We start from the raw sequence: 22,854 nt of genomic DNA on the forward strand, positions 1-22,854 counted from the left end.
CATACAGTGAAATTGTTTCTTGTGCGCTATACAGACAAAGCATACTGTTCTTGAAAAGGAAACGAGAGAGTGCAGAATGTAATGTCACAGTCATAGTTAGGGTGTAGAGAAAGATCAACTTAATGCAAGGTAGGTCCATTCAAAAGTCTGACAGCAGCAGGGAAGAAGCTGTTCTTGAGTCAGTTGGTACGTGACCTCAGACTTTTGTATCTTTTTCCCAACGGAAGAAGGTGGTAGAGAGAATGTCCGGGGTGTGTGGTGTCCTTAATTATGCTGTCTGCCTCGCCGAGGCAGTGGGAAGTGGAGACAGAGTCAATGGATGGGAGGCTGGTTTGCGTGATGGATTGGGCTACGTTCACGACCTGTTGTAGTTCCTTGCAGTCTTGGGCAGAGCAGGAGCCGTACCAAGCTGTGATGCAACCAGAAAGAATGTTTTCTATGGTGCATCTGTAAAAGTTGGTGAGAGTCGTAGTTGACATGCCAAATTTCCTTTGCCTTCTGAGAAAGTAGAGGCATTGGTGGGCTTTCTTAACTGTAGTGTCGGCATGGGGGGAGCAGGACAGGTTGTTGGTGATCTGGACACCTAAAAACTTGAAGCTCTCGACCCTTTCTACTTCGTCCCCGTTGATGTAGACAGGGGCATGTTCTCCATTACACTTCTTGAAGTCTATGACAATCTCCTTCATTTTGTTGACATTGAGGGACAGATTATTGTTGCTGCACCAGTTCACCAGATTCTCTATCTCATTCCTGTACTCTGTCTCGTCATTGTTTGAGATCTGACCCACTACAGTGGTGTTGGCAGCAAACTTGAATTGGAGGGGAATTTGGTCACACAGTCATAAGTGTAAAAGGAGTATAGTAGGGGGCTGGGAACACAGCCTTGTGGGGCACTGGTGTTGAGGATGAGGTGTTGTTGCCTAAGCTTACTGATTGTGGTCTATGAGTTAGGAAGTTCAGGATACAGTCGCAGAGGGAGGAGCTGAGGCCCAGGCCGCAGAGTTTGGAGATGAGTTATGTGGGAATAATTGTATTGAAGGCTGAGCTGTAGTCAATAAATAGGATCTGACATAGGTGTCTTTGTTAACTAGGTGTTCCAGGGTTGAGTGCAGGGCCAGGGAGATGGCGTTTGCTGTGGACCTGTTGCGGCAATAGGCAAACTATAGTGGATCCAGGCAGTCCGGGAGGCTGGAATTAATTTGTGCCGTGACTAGCCTTTCGAAGCACTTCATAATGATGGATGTCAGAGCCACTGGCCGATAGTCATTAAGGCATGCTGCCTGGTTTTGTTTAGGTACCGGGATGATGGTTGTCTTCTTGAAGCAGATAGGGACCTCAGATTGTTGTAAAGAGAGGTTGAATATGTCTGTGAATGTCCCCGCCAGCTGATCCACACAGGATCTGAGTGCTTTTCTGGGTACCCCATCCGGGCCAGTCGCTTTCCGTGGGTTAAAAATATAATATAAAATCATGGGTGCAATTCTGGGGGTATATGTACACAAATCATTGAATGTAACAGGGCAATGCGAAAGTGGTTAAAAGGCATACGGGATCTGGGCTTTATAAATAGAGACATAGAGTATAAAAGCAAATAAGTTAGAATTAACCTTTATAAAACAGTGGTTTGGTCTCAGCTGCAGCATTATATTCAACTCTAACCCTGAACTTTACGAAGGGAGGTCTTGTTGCACAGTGGGTAGAGGCTCTGCATCTGAGCCAGAAGCTCTGGGTTCGAGTCCCACCCCAGGACCTGATGGTCAAGAATAGTGTGTTCATAATGCAGCCAGACAGGTTGAGTGTCAACCTGAAAAATCCTTCCAAACATACCAAAGGCAAGCGGTAAGAGTGGGAGAGACTTTTGGTGAGCTACGATTAGTGTGGTGTGGTGCCCCTCAAGCTATAATCCTCTGGCAACAGAGTAGCGATCTATTTCAGATCAGTCATGATCTCATTGAATGGCGGAGAAGATTTGATGGGCTGAATGGCCTACTTCTGCGTCTACGTCTTAGGGTCCAGGTAAAACTTGCTATGGAATCATATTAAAGTGAGCCTTGTGCACCACTAGGTGTGGGAAGAGAATCAACAGCAACTTTAGGAAGGATATGAAGGCTTTAGGGGGGTACAAATAGGATTCACAAAAATGGTTCAAGGAATGGGGAACTTTTATATATTTGGAGAAGCTGGGATTTTTCTCCATTCAAAACCATGAGGGGTCTGGACAGCGTAGATACAGAGAAACTGCAGGAAGAGTTGAGAATCAGAGGACACCAAAGGTCAATGGTGAGATGAGGAAAACTATTCCTAGTACTCTGGACTGTACTGTCTGGGAGTGTGGTGGAGACAGATTCAATTGGAACTTACAAATGGAGTTGGATAAGCACCTGTAGAGAACCAATTTTCTAGGCTGTGGAGAAAGTGGGGAGTGCAGGTACTAGTTGTGTTGCTCATGAAGAGGCCATCATGAGCATGATGGGATGATTTGCCTCCTCCCATGCTGTAGCCATTCTATGATTATACCCTTAGGCCTATTTGCTTAACACAAGAAGCTGTGTATTCATGGTGGCTGCAGAATTTAATGCATTAGTAAAGGTGTGGAAAGACTGAAGCTGATAACATCACTGAGGTTAACTTATCTCCTTCTGCCTTGGCACTGAGTTTGTTTAAATGTCAAGTTTGGAGGCCACTTTAATAAGCAGCTGAAGCAAGTTTGACAATTAGGTGCTGAATATTGGAATTAGTAAGTAATTTATAAAGTCCTGAATTCATACCTTTGCATGAATTCTTCAAACACTTAATGTGTTTGATGTATTTATACAAAATAGATAGAAATTGCACTTAAAACAACTTACTTTAAAGCCGCAGAGTACTTTCTCTCCAACACCGCACAACCTTGGCAGGACAATGACAGTTCAAAGATGTGTGGGTTAGGTTGATTGGCCATGCTAAAATTGCCCCTTAGTGTCTTGAGATGCGTAGATTAGAGGGATTCGTGGGTAAAATATGTAGGGATATGGGGGGAGGGCCTGGGTGGGATTGTGGTCGGTGCAGACTCGATGGGCCGAATGGCCTCTTTCTGTACTGTAGGGCTTCTATGATTTCTATGGAGCATGGGAACATCATAATCTCGCGGTTCCCTTCCAACACACACCACCCTGACTCAGACAAATACGTACCTGTCATTCTCACTGGGTTAAAATCCTGGCATTCCCTATTTAACACCATATTTGGAGCATTTTCACCATAAAGACAGCGGCGACTGAAGAAAGTTCACCACCACCTTCTGAAGAACAGGAAGGGATGGCCAATAAATGCTGGCCTTGTCAGCGATTCCCTTAACCTGAGAATTTAAAAAATAATATACTTAATTCCCCACCTAGCATTCTTACTCTTGCACAATATGGAGTTCTACTGTTACCTGTAACCACCAGTATTTCACCTTGGTGTTACATAGCTCAGAATGTTCTCTCCACACACATCCCAGAAATATGGACCTTGTGGTTTTTACTTCTTCATGTTTTTCAGTTCAGAATATTTATCTTTCATCTAGCATACTGTCTGTATCTCCCATACATGTTACACTTACTACCTGTGAGATTTTATTGATAATATCCCATGATTTTGGAAAACAGCATTTCTGAGCAATGCAATGGGAGATCTGCTGGTACAAAGATACATTCCAAGTATGCAGCATTCTTGGCAAGAGACTAGCAACCTGTTCTGGAAATTACTAGCAATGGAAATGGACCAAAGTCTGCCATCAGAAGAGCATTCTGCTTTATTGAAATGGCGTTGACAACACCAGACAAAAACATTCGCTCAGTAGTAGAATTGGTATTTATTTTATTTATACATGGGATGCGGATGTCACTGGCTGGGTCAGCATTTATTGCTCTTGAACAAAGTGGTTTGCTTGACCATTTCAGAGGGCAGTTAAGAATCAACCATATTGCAGATTTGGAGCCACATGTAGGTCAGACCAGGTAAGGGCAGCAGATTTCTTTCCCCAGATAGGTTTTTACAACAATCTTTCATCATTAGGCTTTTAATTCTAGATTTTATTGGATTCAAGTTTCACCATCTGCCGTGGTGAGATTTGAACCTGGATCCCCAGATCATTACCCGAGGTTTCTGGATTACTCGTCCTGTGACAATACCACTACGCCACTGCCGTCTCCTTACATTGGGCAATAGATTGCAAAATAAACATGCCTGAAACACACTGCTCCTTGAGAATAGCATTTATTTAATCACTTAGCATTAATACCTCTCTACCTGTTTTCAAGACTTACCTTTTAGACTGTCTTGAAACTCAGCCATTTCCTTTTCGACTTGTCCTTCTAAGGTTTGTAAGTGGGTACGTTTATGTCAAGAGCACTTTATAAAATGTAAGTAAAAATTGCAATAAGAAAATGATGGAAGATTTGGACATTTATTACACCATTCATGACCACGGGATATCCCAAAGCAATACTTTTAAGGTAAAATCACTTTGAAAGTCCTACGCGAAAAGAAATAAATAATCATCTGTTTTGAGTTAATTGAGGATAAAAGATTTGTATTTCTTTGGCAGCTTTTACAACCATGCTGCAAAGCACTCTTATAGCCAATGAAATATCTTTGAAGTGTAGTCACTGTTGTAATGTAGGAAACAGAGCAGTCAATTTGCACAAAACACACAAACAGGAACATGACAATGAGCAGATAATCTGTTTTTGTGATGTTGATTGAGGAATAAATGTTGGTCAGGACATTGGGGATAACTCCCTACACTTCTTTGAAATAGTGCCGTGGGGTCTGTTACTTCCAGCTGAGAGGACCGTCTGGGCGTCAGTTTAACATCACATCTGAGATATAGCACCTCCACCAGTGCAGCACTCCCTCGGTACTGCACTGGAATGTCAGCCTTGAATTTAGGCCCAGATTCTAGAGTGGGCTTGAACCCACAACCTTCTTGACTCAGATGAGAGTTCTACTACAGGTGATACGCAGAATAAATATTGAGTTGGTCGCTGAAAGAACCCCTCTGGTCCTCTTAGAATAGTAAGAAGTCTCACAACACCAGGTTAAAATCCAACAGGTTTATTTGGAATCATGAGCTTTCTGAGCGCTGCTCCTTCACCATAATAAACCTGTTGGACTTTAACCTGGTGTTGTGAGACTTCTTACTGTGCCCACCCCAGTCCAACACCAGCATCTCCACATCGCCTCTTAGAATGGTGTTGTGATAACCCCTACGAGGTCGATGGGGAATCATTGATTGATCTCCCTGTGGGGCTCATTGAGTACGAGTTCCCCTGGCAACAGGTAGTGACCTGCCCAGCTGGAACTCATTTTGTGAAGCAGGCACCGGATTGGGCCTGCTGAACTGTAGTCCACCATGTGTGTACACCATGGTAGTGGTTTTACTTTGCATCCTGTAATAAACTATGTTCCTTTCCAGTTGGGCTTCCTGAGTCACTACAAGTGTCAAAGGATTTTTTAATGTTCACCTGAGAGGTCTGATAGGGCTTCAGTTTAATGCTGTTCCAAGTGCAGGACTCCATCAGTGTCAGATACTCCCTAGATTGTCAGCACGGATTTTGTCTTCAAGTCTCAAAAAACAAGGCTTGAACCCAGAACCTTCTCACTCAGAGGTGGGAGTACTGCCACTTAGCCAAGGCTACAAAGTAGTTGTCACATATTGTTGGGAAAACCATATCTTAAAAAAACGATATTTTCCTTTTAAAATATGGAAGGATACCGTATTATTTGGACATTTAGGTCTGAATTTTTAGGATGGTGGGGGGCTCGGAGCCCCCCCCCCCCCCCCAACCTCCAAACAAACTGGTGAGTCTGGTGAAGAACGCAGCCCTACCCATTCTGACAGGCCCGCTGCCATTTCACGTTCTAATGAGCATTGATTAGCAGTGGGCAGGACTTCCATCCTCACTTGGACAGAAGTCCCACCTTGGCGAGCTGCCAGCTAACCAGCTTGGCTGATATTTCTCCAGTCCATCCAGGCATAGCACTGAAGTGACTGGAAGAGGTGCTGTAGAGACATGCCTGGACCTAAGTGTTGAGGTATGGAGGCCAGGTATGTGGCAGGGGTCTCAGGGAGGGTGGGTAAGGGACTCCTGGGTAGGTCATGAGGGGAGCATTGGTAGATAGGCTGGGGGGTGGAAAGGAGGGCTGGTGGTGCCGGGTACCTGAGGGGAGGGTGCCCCAGTCAAAAGGGGGCTTCTGATGGAGGTGCCTCCTAACCTTCCCACCTAAAATTCAGGATTTAAATATTTTCTATTTCCCTTTCTGATCTCTCTGGTGCCCTGCAGCCTAGAAATTGAGGCTGGGTGGGTAAAGGCCCTTAAGTGGCCACTTTGGGCCTTAACTGGGATAAGGGCAGGCTTCCTGTCCGAGGCCCTGCCTACCACACCACAAAATCACCAGGTTGGAGCAGGCAGGATCCTGGAGGCAATCCCATCCATGCAATTTCACTCTCCACCCCCTGCCTCAAAACCTGCCAGGGGAGCATTAAATTCAGGCCTTCATTTCTTCCCTAACTTATTTTTTCCCTGCCATATCAGAAATTCCATGTGTGGTGATTAACCTGTAGTCATGATGTGGAGATGCCGGCGTTGGACTGGGGTAAACACAGTAAGAAGTTTAACAACACCAGGTTAAAGTCCAACAGGTTTATTTGGTAGCAAAAGCCACACAAGCTTTCGAGGCTCTGAGCCCCTTCTTCAGGTGAGTGGGAATTCTGTTCACAAACAGAACTTATAAAGACACAGACTCAATTTACATGAATAATGGTTGGAATGCGAATACTTACAACTAATCCAGTCTTTAAGAAACAAAACAACGGGAGTGGAGAGAGCATCAAGACAGGCTAAAAAGATGTGTATTGTCTCCAGACAAGACAGCCAGTGAAACTCTGCAGGTCCACGCAACTGTGGGAGTTACAAATAGTGTGACATAAACCCAATATCCCGGTTGAGGCCGTCCTTGTGTGTGTGGAACTTGGCTATCAGTTTCTGCTCAGCGACTCTGCGCTGTCGTGTGTCGCGAAGGCCGCCTTGGAGAACGCTTACCCGAATATCAGAGGCCGAATGCCCGTGACCGCTGAAGTGCTCCCCAACAGGAAGAGAACAGTCTTGCCTGGTGATTGTCGAGCGGTGTTCATTCATCCGTTGACGCTGCGACAACGGATGAATGAACACCGCTCGACAATCACCAGGCAAGACTGTTCTCTTCCTGTTGGGGAGCACTTCAGCGGTCACGGGCATTCGGCCTCTGATATTCGGGTAAGCGTTCTCCAAGGCGGCCTTCGCGACACACGACAGCGCAGAGTCGCTGAGCAGAAACTGATAGCCAAGTTCCGCACACACAAGGACGGCCTCAACCGGGATATTGGGTTTATGTCACACTATTTGTAACTCCCACAGTTGCGTGGACCTGCAGAGTTTCACTGGCTGTCTTGTCTGGAGACAATACACATCTTTTTAGCCTGTCTTGATGCTCTCTCCACTCCCATTGTTTTGTTTCTTAAAGACTGGATTAGTTGTAAGTATTCGCATTCCAACCATTATTCATGTAAATTGAGTCTGTGTCTTTATAAGTTCTGTTTGTGAACAGAATTCCCACTCACCTGAAGAAGGGGCTCAGAGCCTCGAAAGCTTGTGTGGCTTTTGCTACCAAATAAACCTGTTGGACTTTAACCTGGTGTTGTTAAACTTCTTACTGGATTAACCTGTAGCCAGAGAATCCTCATCTGAGTGTAACTTGTCTGTTTTTGGAAATGTGCAAAGTTGAGACAAAAATCCAGCTCTATAATATATCTATATAATCCTCCATGCCGAAACTCCATTGGTGAGAACCACCAGACATCTACTGGAACCAGTGACCCGACTTAACATGAGGGAGTTCCAGATCAACAGCGTCAAAACCCTGCGAACCTTATCCTTCATTTTATAAAGCCTGCAATCTAAAGCACATGTCTGCAGAGACCTACCTTTGTTTGTTGGTGTGTGTGCACACACATGTTGGGGTTTTGTTTTAAGAGATAGATACTTACACTTCCAGATTTCAATTGTGTGTTAACCGGTTCTTGCAACTTGTTACAAATAAGTTTAGGTTTATAATAAATCATGCTGAGTTTATTGAAAAGCCTGGTTCAAGTTCCTTTTCTTCTGAGTGTAACAGTAGCAAGGGTAAACACTCGGCCAATTTGGTGAGTGAATGAAACTTTTAAATTAATGGTGTGCCTGTGAAATAGTGGTGCCAGATAAACTGCACACTCCTTCCATCCCAGTCATAACAATGTGAATACTTTTTCAGTGGTCAGTGCACTTTGGGCTTTAGTGATCCTGGACGATAGAGGAGGAAGTAAGAGCCTTCGCTCTTGATTCGTTGTCAGTCACCCAATGGCAAGTGTTGACATTGGATGAGGAAAGGATCAAGCTCGATTGAATAGCCTATCATTGCTCATGGACATTAAGGATTGGAGGAAAAAGTCTCTTAGAGCCAGTGGCAGCTATGACAGATATTCCCAAGAATAACTACACTATCGAAAAATGCAAGTTGGTAATGGGGGAAAATTCTCTTGTGATGATACGATGACACAGAGACACTAGGAGCCCAAGAGTCCTAACTCACTTGTTCTAAACATTGTTCTTAGATATCTTCTGGATAATCCTGCAGTCACAAAGGCAAAGAAGGTGTTGGACTTAGGAAGTGGCTGTGGTGCCTCTGCCATTGCAGCTTCAATGAGCAGAGCGACACACGTCCTTGCCAATGACATTGACCCAGGTAAGCAGAAAGGAACTGAAAAATAAAGCTGACATGTAATTGTGTCTGTAGAATCATAGAAACCCTACAGTGCAGAAGGAGGCCATTCGGCTCATCGAGCCTGCAGCGGCAACAATCCCACCTGGGCCTTATCCCCATAACCCCACATATTTACCCCACTAATCCCTCTAACCTACACATCCCGGGACACTACAGGGCAATTTAGGATGGCCAATGCACCTAACCTGCACATCTTTGGACTGTGGGAGGAAACTGGAGCACCTGGAGGAAACCCATGCAAACACGGGGAGAACATGCAAACTCCACACAGATGGTGACCCATACCGGGAATCGAACCCAGGTCCCTGGAGCTGTGAGACAGCAGCAGTGTTAACCACTGTGCCACCGTGCCGTAGCCAGAACTGAATCTGATGTACAGTGTGTAGAAAGCCTTGGGTCCAATTTCCGATGCTTGGTCAATTGGAACTACCAAGGTTGTGATTGATAGATTTTTGTTCCTCGAGGGTACATACGAATTAGGAGCAGGAATAGACCACTCGGCCCCTTGAGGCTGCTCCACTATTCAGTAAGATCATATCTATCAAGGCAATGAAAGGATTTGGAGAAGAGTTGGGTAAATTGAACTGAGGTACAGATCAGCTGTGAATGAATTGGAAGGCGGAACATGCTTGAAAAGCTGAACTCCAGTACCTATATTCCTAAAAATTGTTAGGTGGGTTTGCAAATGGCAACTGCTCTCTACTTCACTATCCTCCAGTCAAATTTTTGCATGTGTACCTGGTTGTTGACTGTTGGCAGAAAGTTTCAGCATGTCAGGCATCAGCTTCGAGCCTGATTCTCCCCACTGGTCAGTGGTCTAGTAATAGGGTAGTCATGATGTGGAGATGCCGGCGTTGGACTGGGGTAGACACAGTAAGAAGTTTAACAACACCAGGTTAAAGTTGGACTTTAACCTGGTGTTGTTAAACTTCTTACTAGTAATAGGGACCAGGGTGATATATTTTAATCCCCGTTGCAGAGCTCACGAGAGAAGTGGGTAATTGCAGCACCTGAATTGCTGTCACATTTGAAAACAGCTAACTTAATAAGGATCGGAAATTGAACCCAAGGTTCCAGTGCTCAGCACCGCATGAAAAGACGCATTTAATTAGTGCGGAAAGCTTTCATAATTACAGCATTAAAGCAAACGTAAATATGCCGTTCGTTCTCTTAGCCTTGCAAAACAAAGTAAACGTGGGTGGTAGGCAGTCATTAGAAATAAAACAATTTCTTATTAATGGCAGCATAAGGGATATGAAACACAGGTAGAGCCTGAATTCTATTAGGTGTGAGGCAAGCTGGTATGAGGCCATTTGGGAACTGTAGGAACTTGAAAGAGAAAAAATAAATGACATTACATTCTTGGCAGGAAACCAGAACAATTTTCACATAACTTCCATTCTTAACGCAGAAACAGAATAAGTCTCTGCGCTTTCATTGAATGAGTGACTGCAGGGTTCCTGTGATGTTTGGTACAGTAGCTGTTCTGTGTTTTTGAATTATCTGGACCAGATATGTAGGAATGATGAGGAATCTTAATGTTGTCCGGTATTTGCCATAGCACTCTCATCCTGCTCTCTCATCAATAATTGATAATTCCCCTCTGAAATAGCGCTCGTTTCTCTAAGCCTTAAACTAATTGAGTTTTCTTACAAGCAGTATGGTGGGTGTGTTTTGTTGGTTCCTGTGATCATGTCCCATTCTATCCTACTATGCAGGTCCACACCATACCCAGCCTGGCAGCTGGAACAGTTAGGTGAATGGCTCTGTTCCTCATTACCACCCTCTATTGCTCTGAACCTCTTTTAGCTCCAACTGACATTGCCAATGAACATTTACTGTCTGCGATGACATAAGGAGGTGGAAAGGACCCTTTGGTATCTTACCCAACCGAACTTTGGTCAATGTTGTCCTTCGCCAAAGCTACCCCAACATCCTGTTCCCTGTAAGGACTCCATCCCATTCTCCCAATTTCTCCAGCTCTGTCACATCTGTTCTGATGATACCACTTTTGAAAAATGTATTTCTGACATGTCTGCTTTTTCCCTTAACTGAGGTGTCCCCCCCCCCCCCCCCCTCCCCCACCTCTCCTTCTTGACAGAAGCCAGAGAGTGGTTGTAGAGAGTTGTTTTTCAAACTGGAGGCCTGTGACCAGTGGTGTGCCTCAGGGATCAGTGCTGGGCTCACTGTTATTTGTCATTTATATTAATGATTTGGATGAGAATATAGGGGGCATGGTTAGTAAGTTTGCAGATGACACCAAGATTGGTGGCATAGTGCACAGTGAATAAAGTTATCTCCAATTGCAACGGGATCTTGATCAATTGGGCCAGTGGGCTGACGAATGGCAGATGGAGTTTAATTTCGACAAATGCGAGGTGATGCATTTTGGTAGATCGAACCAGGGCAGGACTTACTCAGTTAATTGTAGGGCGTTGTGGAGAGTTACAGAACAAAGAGATCTAGGGGTACATGTTCATAGCTCCTTGGAAGTGGAGTCACAGGTGGACAGAGTGGTGAAGAAGGCATTCGGCATGCTTGGTTTCATCGGTCAGAACATTGAATACAGGAGTTGGGACGTCTTGTTGAAGTTGTACAAGACATTGGTAAGGTCACACTTGGAATACTGTGTGCAATTCTGGTCATCCTATTATAGAAAGGATATTATTAAACTAGAAAGAATGCAGAAAAGATTTACTAGGATGCTACCGGGATTTGATGGATTGAGTTATAAGGAGAGGCTGAATAGACTGGGACTTTTCTCTCTGGCGCGTAGGAGGCTGAGGGGTGACCTTATAGAGGTCTATAAAATAATGAGGGGTATAGACAAGGTAGATAGTCAATATCTTTTCCCAAAGGTAGGGGAGTCTAAAACTAGAGGGCATAGGTTTAAGGTGAGAGGGGAGAGATACAAAAGTGTCCAGAGGGGCAATTGTTTCACACAGAGGGTGGTGAGTGTCTGGAACAAGCTGCCAGAGGTAGTAGTAGAGGCGGGTACAATTTTATCTTTTAAAAAGCATTTAGATAGTTACATGGGTATGATGGGTATAGAGGGATATGGACCAAATGCGGACAATTGGGATTAGCTTAGGGGTTTAAAAAAACGGGCAGCATGGACAAGTTGGGCCGAAGGGCCTGTTTCCATGCTGTAAACATCAATGACCTGCCCCTTTACTTCCTCCCTCCTCACCTTTAAGGCCCCATTTAAGTGAAGCAATGTTTCACTTGCACTTCCTCCAAATTGGTCCACTGTACTTGCTGCTCCCAATGTGATCTCCTCTATATTGGGGAGAGTAAATGCAGACTGGATGACCGCTTTGTGGAACATCTTCACTTGGTCCACAAGTATGACCACAACCTTCCTGTCGGGTGCCATTTTAACTCAGCACCCTGCTCTCATGTCTGTCCTTGGCCTGCTGCAATGGTCCAGTGAAGTCCGGCACAAGCTGGAGGAACAGCATCTCATCTTCCGATTGGGCACACTGCAGCCCTCAGGACTCAACATGAGTCCAACAACTTTAGATTTTGATCCTTTTGCTCCATTTTAATCCCCTCCCCTCCTCTTTTAAAAAATATTCCATGCATGTATTGCCTCAATGCAAACTCCCCCCTCCCACACCAGGACATCTATCTTTTGTTCTTAAAGTTGTGACTATTTGTTGCAGTTTCTACATTCTCCCTCCTTTCAGTTCTGACAGAGAAACATTAACTCCTGTTTCTTTCCTGATCGATACTGCCAGACTTGCTGCGCTTTTCCAGCGTTCTCTACTTTTGTTTCAGATTCCAGCCTCCGCAGTATTTTGCTTATTTTAAGATATTGATTAACGTATTGAACTAATATGAACAGAAACTGACTGCAAGCGAGGATAACTCAGGGTTTAAAAACCGTTAATCCCACAGCACAATGTTATATCGAAGGTGGTTAGGTTATACTCACACAATTGCATCCACTAGAATTATTATAGTGCAGAAGGAGGCTATTTGGCCCATCGAGTCTGCACCGACCACAATCCCATCCAGGTCCTATTCCCGCAACCCCACACATTTACCCTGCTCATCCCCCTGACACTAAGGGGCAATTTAGCCTGGCCAATCACTCTAACCTGCACATCTTTGGGCTGTGGGAGGAAACCGGAGCACCCGGAGGAAACCCACGCAGACACGGGGAGAATGTGCAAACTCCACACAGTCATCCGAGGCCGGAATTGAACCCGGGTCCTTGGCGCTGTGAGGTAGCAGTGTTAACCACTGTACCACCGTGCCGCCACTAGGATATGTGCACGACAATAGCCATCCAGTGTGTAGGTGTTCCACTGCCTGGAAGCTCAGTTACTCCAGGATTAAGTGCAAGAGTTGGAATCCTCGCCCACAATTTTCTTCTAAAATTTTCAATGTATCTAGTCTGATTGACTCCAATTTTTATAACGTGTTTCTGGACTGCTCTTTTTCTTCAGCTGACAGCGATCCTTGTTGTGTAGACTATGAAAGACTTATACATAAAGAAGCATTTAAATCTTCTCAGTCTCTCGAGCTTATCCATCCACCCTATTTCCAGGCTTTTAACTCGGCTACTGTGCCCAGAAGTCCACTGTGTATGTTTCTTACTCTTGTTCTTCTGTCACCCCTATTTCCAGCTGCTCTACTGTTGCCATTTTCCTCTACAACAGTATCAAATGTGACACCTGTTGATTTACCTCTTCCCACACAATTGTCCAGGGCCCCGGACAATCCAGCTGTGAGAGACTAGAATGGATTGTCATCACTGCTCACTGTGTCATGTCTGCCATGTACTGAGTGAGGATTTGGTAATGTTGTTCTTGACACCTTCAATCTGTCCACATGTAGATTCCTGACCTCCCTATTTAATTTTATCTCCCATTCCTAATCTAGCCTTTCTGCATTTAGAACTATCCCTACAGTGCAGAAGGAGGCCATTCGGCCCATTGAGCCTGCATCGGAAACAATCCCACCCAGGCCCTATCCCTGTATCTACCCTATGAATCTCCCTGATATGAGGGGGCAATTTAGCCTAGCCAGTCAACCTAACCTGCACATCTTTGGACTGTGGGAGGAAACCGGAGCACCCGGAAGAAACCCACACAGACACAGGAAGAACGTGCAAACTCCACACAGACAGTCACCCAAGCTGGGAATCGAACCCGGGTCCCTGGCGCTTTGAGGCAGCAGTGCTAACCACATGTGCACCGTGTCTCCCAAAGGTTCAATGCAGTCTTCAGAAACAGCTTCTTATCTTTTCTCCTGGGCATTCTGTTGTCTTCTGATTTTTAGATTGATTTTAGCAACTTTAGACCTTAGCTACCTCTCCCTTTTCTGAGGAAAGTTTCTAGGAGTGTTGGAGATGTATGTGGCAATCCTGTCAGCTTCTGGAAAGAGTAAGGGAGGTATAGTGACGTTTTAGAGTGTGCACCATTTTGCAGAACATAGTTTCCTTTGTGTGTGTTGACAGACCTGCCATGTGTTTCTGGCATTTTCTTTTATAATTCAGAATTCTACCATGTTATTTTCTCCTTAGTTCTACTTTCTCTGTTTCCTGCCCTCCGTTCTGGAACATTTGTTTTATGTCCTTCTGTTAGATTTTTGAATACCTTTCTCAATTACTTTGAATGCCCTTGCCCCGATGATGATGCACGCCTGTCACTCACAAGTCTCACTTCCTTTTTTTCAAAATACTTCTGTGTTATTCCGTTTCCCCTGGCTTTTGTCCCAGTACAACCTCAGCCCCTCCCCCACAGGGCCACCTGTCACTTATTTTTCACTTATTTTTTGCTCCCATTGAGCTTTGACCTTCGTCCTCCTGGTAACATGTTCTGCTATCTTCCCTTAATGCTACTATTAGCACATCGTTGTTCCTTACAATGGCACCATTAACACCACTTTTGTCTTAAGTCCATAACATTTATGTCAATCACTCCTTAGCTCTGACCTATCACTGGTCATCCATTCTGTCCCCCCCGCACTATATACTTCATTTCATTTCTATCCCTCTTCAATTCTGTAAAAGGGTCATATGGAATCTTAAGTGTTTAACTCCTTTTGGCTAAGATCAAGCGTCAGATCAAGCCCAAAATCAGGTGCAAGGCCTTATCTTGTCAGCTTGGATCTTGTCTGTCTCTCTTGTGGAGACTATGAATTGGATTCAATTTGAATTGTTTTTTGGAACATGCAAGGAAATGGATTAAGGGCTTGCCTTGTCCACTCTGCACGTTGGCTTTGTAACTTTAAGAAAGGAATAAATATTTTTTTAAACTCTGTTTCTGTTGCCCCACAGATGCTGCCAGACCTGCTGAGTTTATCCAGCGTTTTCTGTTTCTATTTCACAATACTTTGTTGACCGGCCATTTAGCCCATTAGCTCTGTGATAGGAGTTAGCTTTCTCGATTCGTGTTTCCTCTCACGCCCACCATCAAACTTTGAATTGCTAAATCTGATTAGATTCACCAGTTTCTGTTCTCACAGTACGTCTTGAATCTCAGGGCAGGATTTTCCGCCCCCTCCCCCCCTCCCCAACTGCTGCGGCAGTGGTGGTTCGCCAATGGCCACTGGAGAAACCTTCGGTCCTGTCAATGTCTACGGCCTTTTGTGTGGCTTGCCCATCCCTCTGCCGCGGAGCCCGCCACGGGAAGAGTTGCCTTTGCCTGGACCGGAAGATCCCACCAGCGGGAAGGGCTGGAAAATTCGGTCCTAAGCATTGCCTGCGGTTTTTCTCTCTTTAGCTGTTGTCTACTTCAAACGTTTTCTTCTTAATTGCAGTTTTACCATAAAGTATAGTTGCACCTTAATCAACAGGCAATTCATTATCCCAGTGTTGTCTCTTGTCTATTCTTAAGCTCAATTTGTGCACAATTCTGCTCATTCTTTCGAGGCATTGTAATACCAAAAAATCAAAGATGGAACGACTTACATTTTCTCCAAGTATTTCATTGGAAAAAAGAGACACATGGCCGGAATTCTTCGACCTCGCCCACAGCTGGGATTCTCCAGTCCTGTTGCAAATGATTGGAGTTTTGGCTGAGTGCCAAATTCTCCATTCTCGCTGGCGGTATTGGTGGGGCAAGAATCCCGCCCATAGTTCAGTGTCAACATGCCTCAAAAACGAACATACCTAGCAGCTCAGAAGTAACTGTGAGAGTCTTAGTTTACTTTACTGCAAACCATTTTGAAATAGCTAAAATGGAAGCTGCCTTTTCGTACCAAACGTAGAATCGAATTAACCTGCAAGAGTAGCCCAGGCTGCCTGATTAAAGAAACTGGTCAAGGTGCTAAATGGTCTGTACCTGGTCAGAGCATTGGCAGTCACTCAGAAACCAGAAACTGAGAGCACAAAGCTCATCATTGGCTATGGGCGGCACAGTGATTAGCACTGCTGACCCACAGCACCAGGTTCGATTCCCGGCTTGGGTCACTGTGCGGATTCTGCATGTTCTCCCCGTGTCTGCGTGGGTTTCCTCCAGGTGCTCCGGTTTCCTCCCACAGTCCTAGTGATGTGCTAATTAGGTGCATTGGCCACGCTAAATTCTCCCTCAGTGTTCCCGAACAGGTGCCAGAATGTGGAGACTGGGATTTCCACAGTAACTTCATTGCAGTGTTAATGTAAACCTACTTGTGACACAGTAAATAAACATTAAAACTTTAAACTCTACATGATAATTCTTATTGCTGTTTCTTTACTTATGGATGACGAATTTCTGATTTGTGATCCATGTACTGACCCATATTTCATGGATAATCTAATCTCTGTGATGTATTAAGATTCACTATGTCCACATATAACTTTGCATATGGTGGGTCTACAAGGGCACAAACAATTGGTATACAGGCATTTAAAAAAATTAGATTAAATGAGAAATCCCTTCTGTCTCAATCTCAATTTTCTTGTTTATAATTAATGTTGATTCATTCATTTGTATCATTTGGCTTCCGTGTGTTAAGTAAATTGGATATAAATCTGACTAATAGTTTTAGCCTGTACCCATTGGTATATGAGACATTCCACATGATCCACATCACAAAGTGTGGTCGAGGTGTACTTGTTAACTCTGGGCAGGCAAACTAATACATGGCACATGTGTGGGCATATGTAATACATCCGAGACTCTTTATGGAAACAATATTTTCATGATGAGAAATTGTCCAAGCTGTAATACTGGGAAGTAACTTTAATTGATCAAAGTGACTGCAGGCAGCTGGCTTCAAGCAAGCTGTTAAGTAACTGATAAATGCCAGCATTCATCAGTAATTGTGGGCACAAGTTAGGTCATGGATGATAGATGCCAATTGGCCCATCACAATAAAAAGGCTGCGCCAGTGGAAATCTGCCATTTAATGTTTAACTCGGCAGCAGAGGTTAAACCAATCACTCACAAAAATAATAGTTTAGGGTGAAAACAAATAAAAATGTCACTCCTCATTCAGGCATAACAACCAGTGAAATGCAAATTGAACAGATTTGACTTTAAATTACAACATGTAACTCAGAGAAGTGGGCATCTTGCCATACATCAATTAAACAAAATATGCAATTTGTATTCAGCATAGAAACTGAGTAATTAATGGAGGAACATTTTACCATCTGATGAATGAAAGCTTCAGGGTGACATTTTTATAAAGAATAGAAAAGTGTCAGGTTGTGAGTGAAAACCGGTGTGTTTCTCCCCAGCGAAACCGGCAGGTTTTCTCTCCAGATCTTCTCTTTGCCAAAAAGCAGAGGGGAGGGCATGTTTGGTGCTGTCACGGGGCCTAAAGATATCGGCAAGCCTGGCTCCATAGAGATCGCCAATTGAAGTTAAGGATCCCCCCTCCCCCATCATCTTGGAATCGGGGCATCAGAGCCCCCTTCCCTGCTATCATCCTTCAATGCAGGCATTCCCTCTCCCCCCCCCCCCCCCCCCCCCCCCCCAAAACTGCCCACCATCGCTGTACCTTCACATAATGGGAAGCCCTCAATGGGATTCTCTAGAGGCCCCACCCTCGGTAGCCTGGTAGCTATCACTGGTGCCAGGGGGCAGTTCCAGGGCACTGTCCAGCTATTTCCCTCACCCCCCCCCCCCCGCCCCCCCCCCCCCCCGCCACCACCCCCCCCGGGCTAAACTCACCTCCTTACCCCCGGTGTGGTCATCACGACTGGTTTCCAAAAGTGGAAACCAGTAGTGATTCCCGCCAGTGTGATATCATGGTGGCAGTGAGGGAAGATACGGGGAACCTGGAAACTACGTTGTAAAAGCCATTTCTGCATATTTAAATTGATAGAAATCAGGTTCACTTCCTCATTGGGTGTTAAACTGATTACATCACTGGCGGAGGCTGGGGAAGATCTCATTCTGAAATCTCCCTGGTGCAAATCCCGTTACGGCCCTCTCGTCAGAGTTTCCAGCCATTGCAAGTGAGGTTTACTCCCATTGTAAATGGGCCTGGAAATTCCCGGCCTTAGTGAATCAGGAGATCAACCAAGGCATTGTTTGATGGCCAAACAATCGGGAAAAGTTAAACAGGCCTGTGAATAAGCATAGTGAAAAAGAAAAAGCGCAACCAGTAATTTGATCTTAATGAATGAGCACAAGAACACACAAAATTGGAGCAGGAGTAGACCATACGGCCCAAGCGTGCTCCACCATTCAATATGATCATGGCTGATCTTGGGCTTCAACTCCATTTCCCTGCCCACTCCCCGTATCCCTTAATTCCCCAAGAGACCCGAAATCTGTCCCAACCTTAAATGTATTCAATGATGGAGCTTCCACAATCCTCTGGGACAGAGAATTCCAAAGATTCTTTTTGAGTGAAATAATTTCTCCTCATCTCAGTTCTACACAATCGGTGCCTTACCCAGAGTTTAATCACAAGGTTCAATGGAAGAGGCTCAGGAGAGTGAGTGACTGGTTCTCGAATGATTGGTCCCTCCTGCTGCATTTAGAGGTGACCACAAATACTTCTTAAAATTCATTTGTGGGACATGGGCGTCACTGGCTGGCCAGCATTTATTGCCCATCACTGGTTGCCCTTGGAGGGCATTTGAGAGTGAACCACATTGACAAGGTGAGTAAATGTTTCCCCTTGTTGGACATTCTAAAATGAGAGGTCATTGTTTTAGGCAGATTTAAAACAGAAATGAGGAGGAATTCATTCAAAGGGTTGTGAAGGGCAGCACAGTGGCAAGCACTGCTGCCTCACAGCGCCAGGGATCCGGGCTCGATTCCCGGCTTGGGCCACTGTCTGTGCAGAGTCTGCACGTTCTCCTCGTGTCTGTGTGGGTTTCTTCCTGGTGCTCCGGTTTGCTCCCACAGTCTGAAAGACGTGCTGGTTAGGTGCATTGGCTATGCTAAATTCTCCCTCAGTGTACCGGAGGGTGGCGACCAGGGGATTTTCACAATAACTTCATTGCAGTGTTTATGTAAGCCTGCTTATGAACTAATAAATACATTTTAATCTGTGGAATTCTCTACCCCAGAGTGCAGTGGATGCCATCATCTAAGGAGAGACAGATAAGTTTTTAATTAGTAGCTGAACGAAGGGTTATGGGAGCAGGCAGGAAGTGGAGATGAGATCAGCCATGATTGTATTGAATGGTGGAGCTGGCTTGAGGGCTGAATTGCCCACTCCTGCTCCTAGTTCTTATGTGCGAGCAGTTTGCTACAGGATTAAAAATGATCCCACACTTTATTTCACACCAGACTTTGATTGAGGCACCCGACAATGTCTATCAGTCTTAATATTAGGCTGAAGAGTGAAATCTCATTGAACAGGAATCATGAGGACCCTTCCATAGATAGACATAGCTCACGGACACTCCCAGGTTGTTACAAGGAAGAAAACAATTTTAGTACAAATACCAGCAGTATATCAACAAGCTGATTTGAGAACTTGTTCCAAGCTTTTGAATGGCAAATGGGTGGATTGGCTGCCAATTCTAATGAGCAGAAGAGTGAATCACCTTTCAACTCTGCACCACACAGCACCTAGCTCAAGCTCTGTTTAAAATCAAAATCAAATGACTAAGCACTGGAACACGCTGGTATTTTAAAGGTAGAGCCATAACTGAATTGCAAGAAATTGGATTAAAATATCCCTTTGAGCAGGAGGTACCATGCTATTTTAGCTTTTTTTGTTATTAATGTAATTTCCCACTACCCCTCCCCTGTCAGCCATTATCAGTGAAAACAATTTTTTTTGAAACAGAGCCAACATTTCTATCTGTAGCTTAGGTAAAGGACCCATACTGCAGCATTTTCCCTCTAGGGTAATAGAAATCTAGGACGCCTTTCCCTAAAAGGCAGCGAAAGCTGGGGCATTTGACATTTTCCAAACAGAGACTGATTGTTCTTGTTGGGTAAGGGTATCATGTGACAGAGGATGAAGACAAGTACAGTGAATGGAGTTGAAGCTTAGATCATCCATGATCTGATTGAACAGCAGAACAAGCTTGATGGACAGAATGGCTCTTCACCATGTTGGAATCGGAGAAATATACAGCAAAGGAGGCTACCATTCAGCCCATCATACTTGTGCTGCCTCTTTAAAGTCCCTCACCCCTGGGAACATCTTGGTAAATGCCCTCTTGTACCCTAAGGCCTTTATATCTTTCATGACATGTGGTGTCCAGAATTGTCCCCAGTTTTCTAGCTGAGGCCTAACTAGTGATGTTAAGTTCTAGCATGATCTAGAACCATAGAATCCCTACAGTGCAGAAATAGGCCATTTGTCCCATCAAGCCTGCACTGACAACTCCACCCAGTCCCTATACCTGTAACCCCACGTATTTACCCTGCTAATCCCCCTGACACTAAGGGACAATTGAGCATGGCCAATCAGCCTAACATCTTTGGAGTGTGGTAGGAAACTGGCGCACCTGGAGGAAATACACAGGGAGAATGTACAAACTCCCTACACAGTTTTTAAAAAAGTTTATTTATTAATGTCACAAGTAGGCTTACATTAACACTGCAATGAAGTTACTGTGAAAATTCCCTAGTCACCACACTCCGACGTCTGTTCAGGTTCACTGTGGGAGAATTTTAGTATGGCCAATGCACCTAACCAGCACATCTTTGAACTGTGGGAGGAAACCACAGCACCCAGAGGAAACCCATGCAGACACGGGAGAATGTGCAGACTCCGCACAGACAGCGACCCAAGCCGGGAATCGAACCCAAGTCCTTGGCACTGTGAGGCAGCAGTGCTAACCAGTGCCACCGTGCTTTTATATTTGATTATTTTGTTTATAAACCCAAGTAACCCATGTGCTTTATATAATCACCTTTATCAACCTGCCCTTCCACCTTTAAGGATGTGTGTGTATAGGCACCAAGCTCTCTTTGATCATTTATGCTTTTCATATTTGTGCTATTTCTAATATTTCTGCCATTCCATTGTAATTCTGCCAAAATGCGTTACTTAACATTTCTCTGACTTGGACACCATCTGCCATGCTTCTGCCCATTTCAGCATCCTAAAGCCTATAATTATCCTTAACACTACCCGTCACTTTGCTAAGTTTTATAACATCTGTCAATTTTTCAATGCTTCTCCCTGCACCCATCTAGGTTGTTTTTGAAAGTTTCCAAGAATAACAGACTCAAAACTGATCCTCGAAGAACGCACTGCAATCCATCTCCCCAGGCCGAAAAATATCCAACAATAATCTTTGCTTCTGACCACGGAGTCAATATATATTCCATATATATGCATCTTCTGGATAAACAGATATGGCATTATAGAACCATAGAACCCCTACAGTGCAGAAGGAGGCCATTTGGCCCATTGAGTCTGCACTGACTGTCAGAAAGAGCATCCCACAAAGGCCCCCCTCCTCCCCCATTCATCCCCATAACCCAGCACCCACCTGCTCCCCCCCTCCCCTCCCATTCATCCCCATAACCCAGCACCCACCCACTCCCCCCCCTCCCCACAAACCCTCCCTCCCATTCATCCCCATAACCCAGCACCCGCCCGCTCCCCCCCAACAAACCCTCCCTCCCATTCATCCCCATAACCCGCCCGCTCCCCCCCCTCCCGTCCCATTGATCCCCATAACCCAGCACCCACCCACTCCCCACAAACCCTCCCTCCCATTCATCCCCATAACCCAGCACCCTCCCGCTACCCCCCCAACCCTCCCGCTCCCCCCCCAACCCTCCCGCTCCCCCCCCAACCCTCCCGCTCCCCCCCCAACCCTCCCGCTCCCCCCCCCAACCCTCCCGCTCCCCCCCCCAACCCTCCCGCTCCCCCCCCCAACCCTCCCGCTCCCCCCCCAACCCTCCCTCTCCCCCCCCCAAACCCTCCCTCTCCCCCCCCAACCCTCCCTCTCCCCCCCCCAACCCTCCCTCTCCCCCCCCCAACCCTCCCTCTCCCCCCCCCCAACCCTCCCTCTCCCCCCCCCCAACCCTCCCTCTCCCCCCCCCAACCCTCCTCTCCCCCCCCCAACCCTCCCTCTCCCCCCCCCAACCCTCCCTCTCCCCCCCCCCAACCCTCCCTCTCCCCCCCCCAACCCTCCCTCTCCCCCCCCCAACCCTCCCGCTCCCCCCCCAACCCTCCCTCTCCCCCCCCCAACCCTCCCTCCCCCCCCCAACCCTCCCTCTCCCCCCCCCCAACCCTCCCTCTCCCCCCCCCCCAACCCTCCCTCTCCCCCCCCCCAACCCTCCCTCCCCCCCCCAACCCTCCCTCCCCCCCCGCAACCCTCCCTCCCCCCCCCAACCCTCCCTCCCCCCCCCCCCCAACCCTCCCTCCCTCCCCCCCCCCCAACCCTCCCTCTCCCCCCCCCCAACCCTCCCTCTCCACCCCCCCCAACCCTCCCTCTCCCCCCCCCCAACCCTCCCTCTCCCCCCCCCCCACCCTCCCTCTCCCCCCCCCCAACCCTCCCTCTCCCCCCCCCCAACCCTCCCTCTCCCCCCCCAACCCTCCCTCTCCCCCCCCCCAACCCTCCCTCTCCCCCCCCCAACCCTCCCTCTCCCCCCCCCAACCCTCCCTCTCCCCCCCCCCCCCCCAACCCTCCCTCTCCCCCCCCCAACCCTCCCTCTC

General features: G+C 46.2%; 1 protein-coding gene across 1 annotated transcript in view; it reads left to right on the forward strand.

Annotated features, from left to right (window-relative positions):
• etfbkmt (electron transfer flavoprotein subunit beta lysine methyltransferase) overlaps nucleotides 1–22,854 on the forward strand; it is a 36,016-nt gene that overhangs the window by 9,989 nt on the left and 3,173 nt on the right. Inside the window, exon 2 of the mRNA XM_078220242.1 lies at nucleotides 8,654–8,784. Within this exon, the coding sequence (XP_078076368.1) occupies nucleotides 8,654–8,784 (131 nt within the window). The remainder of the gene's footprint in view (nucleotides 1–8,653; nucleotides 8,785–22,854) is intronic.

Source organism: Mustelus asterias, chromosome 9, assembly GCF_964213995.1.
Source record: "Mustelus asterias chromosome 9, sMusAst1.hap1.1, whole genome shotgun sequence".
NCBI classification, from domain to species: Eukaryota; Metazoa; Chordata; class Chondrichthyes; order Carcharhiniformes; family Triakidae; genus Mustelus; species Mustelus asterias.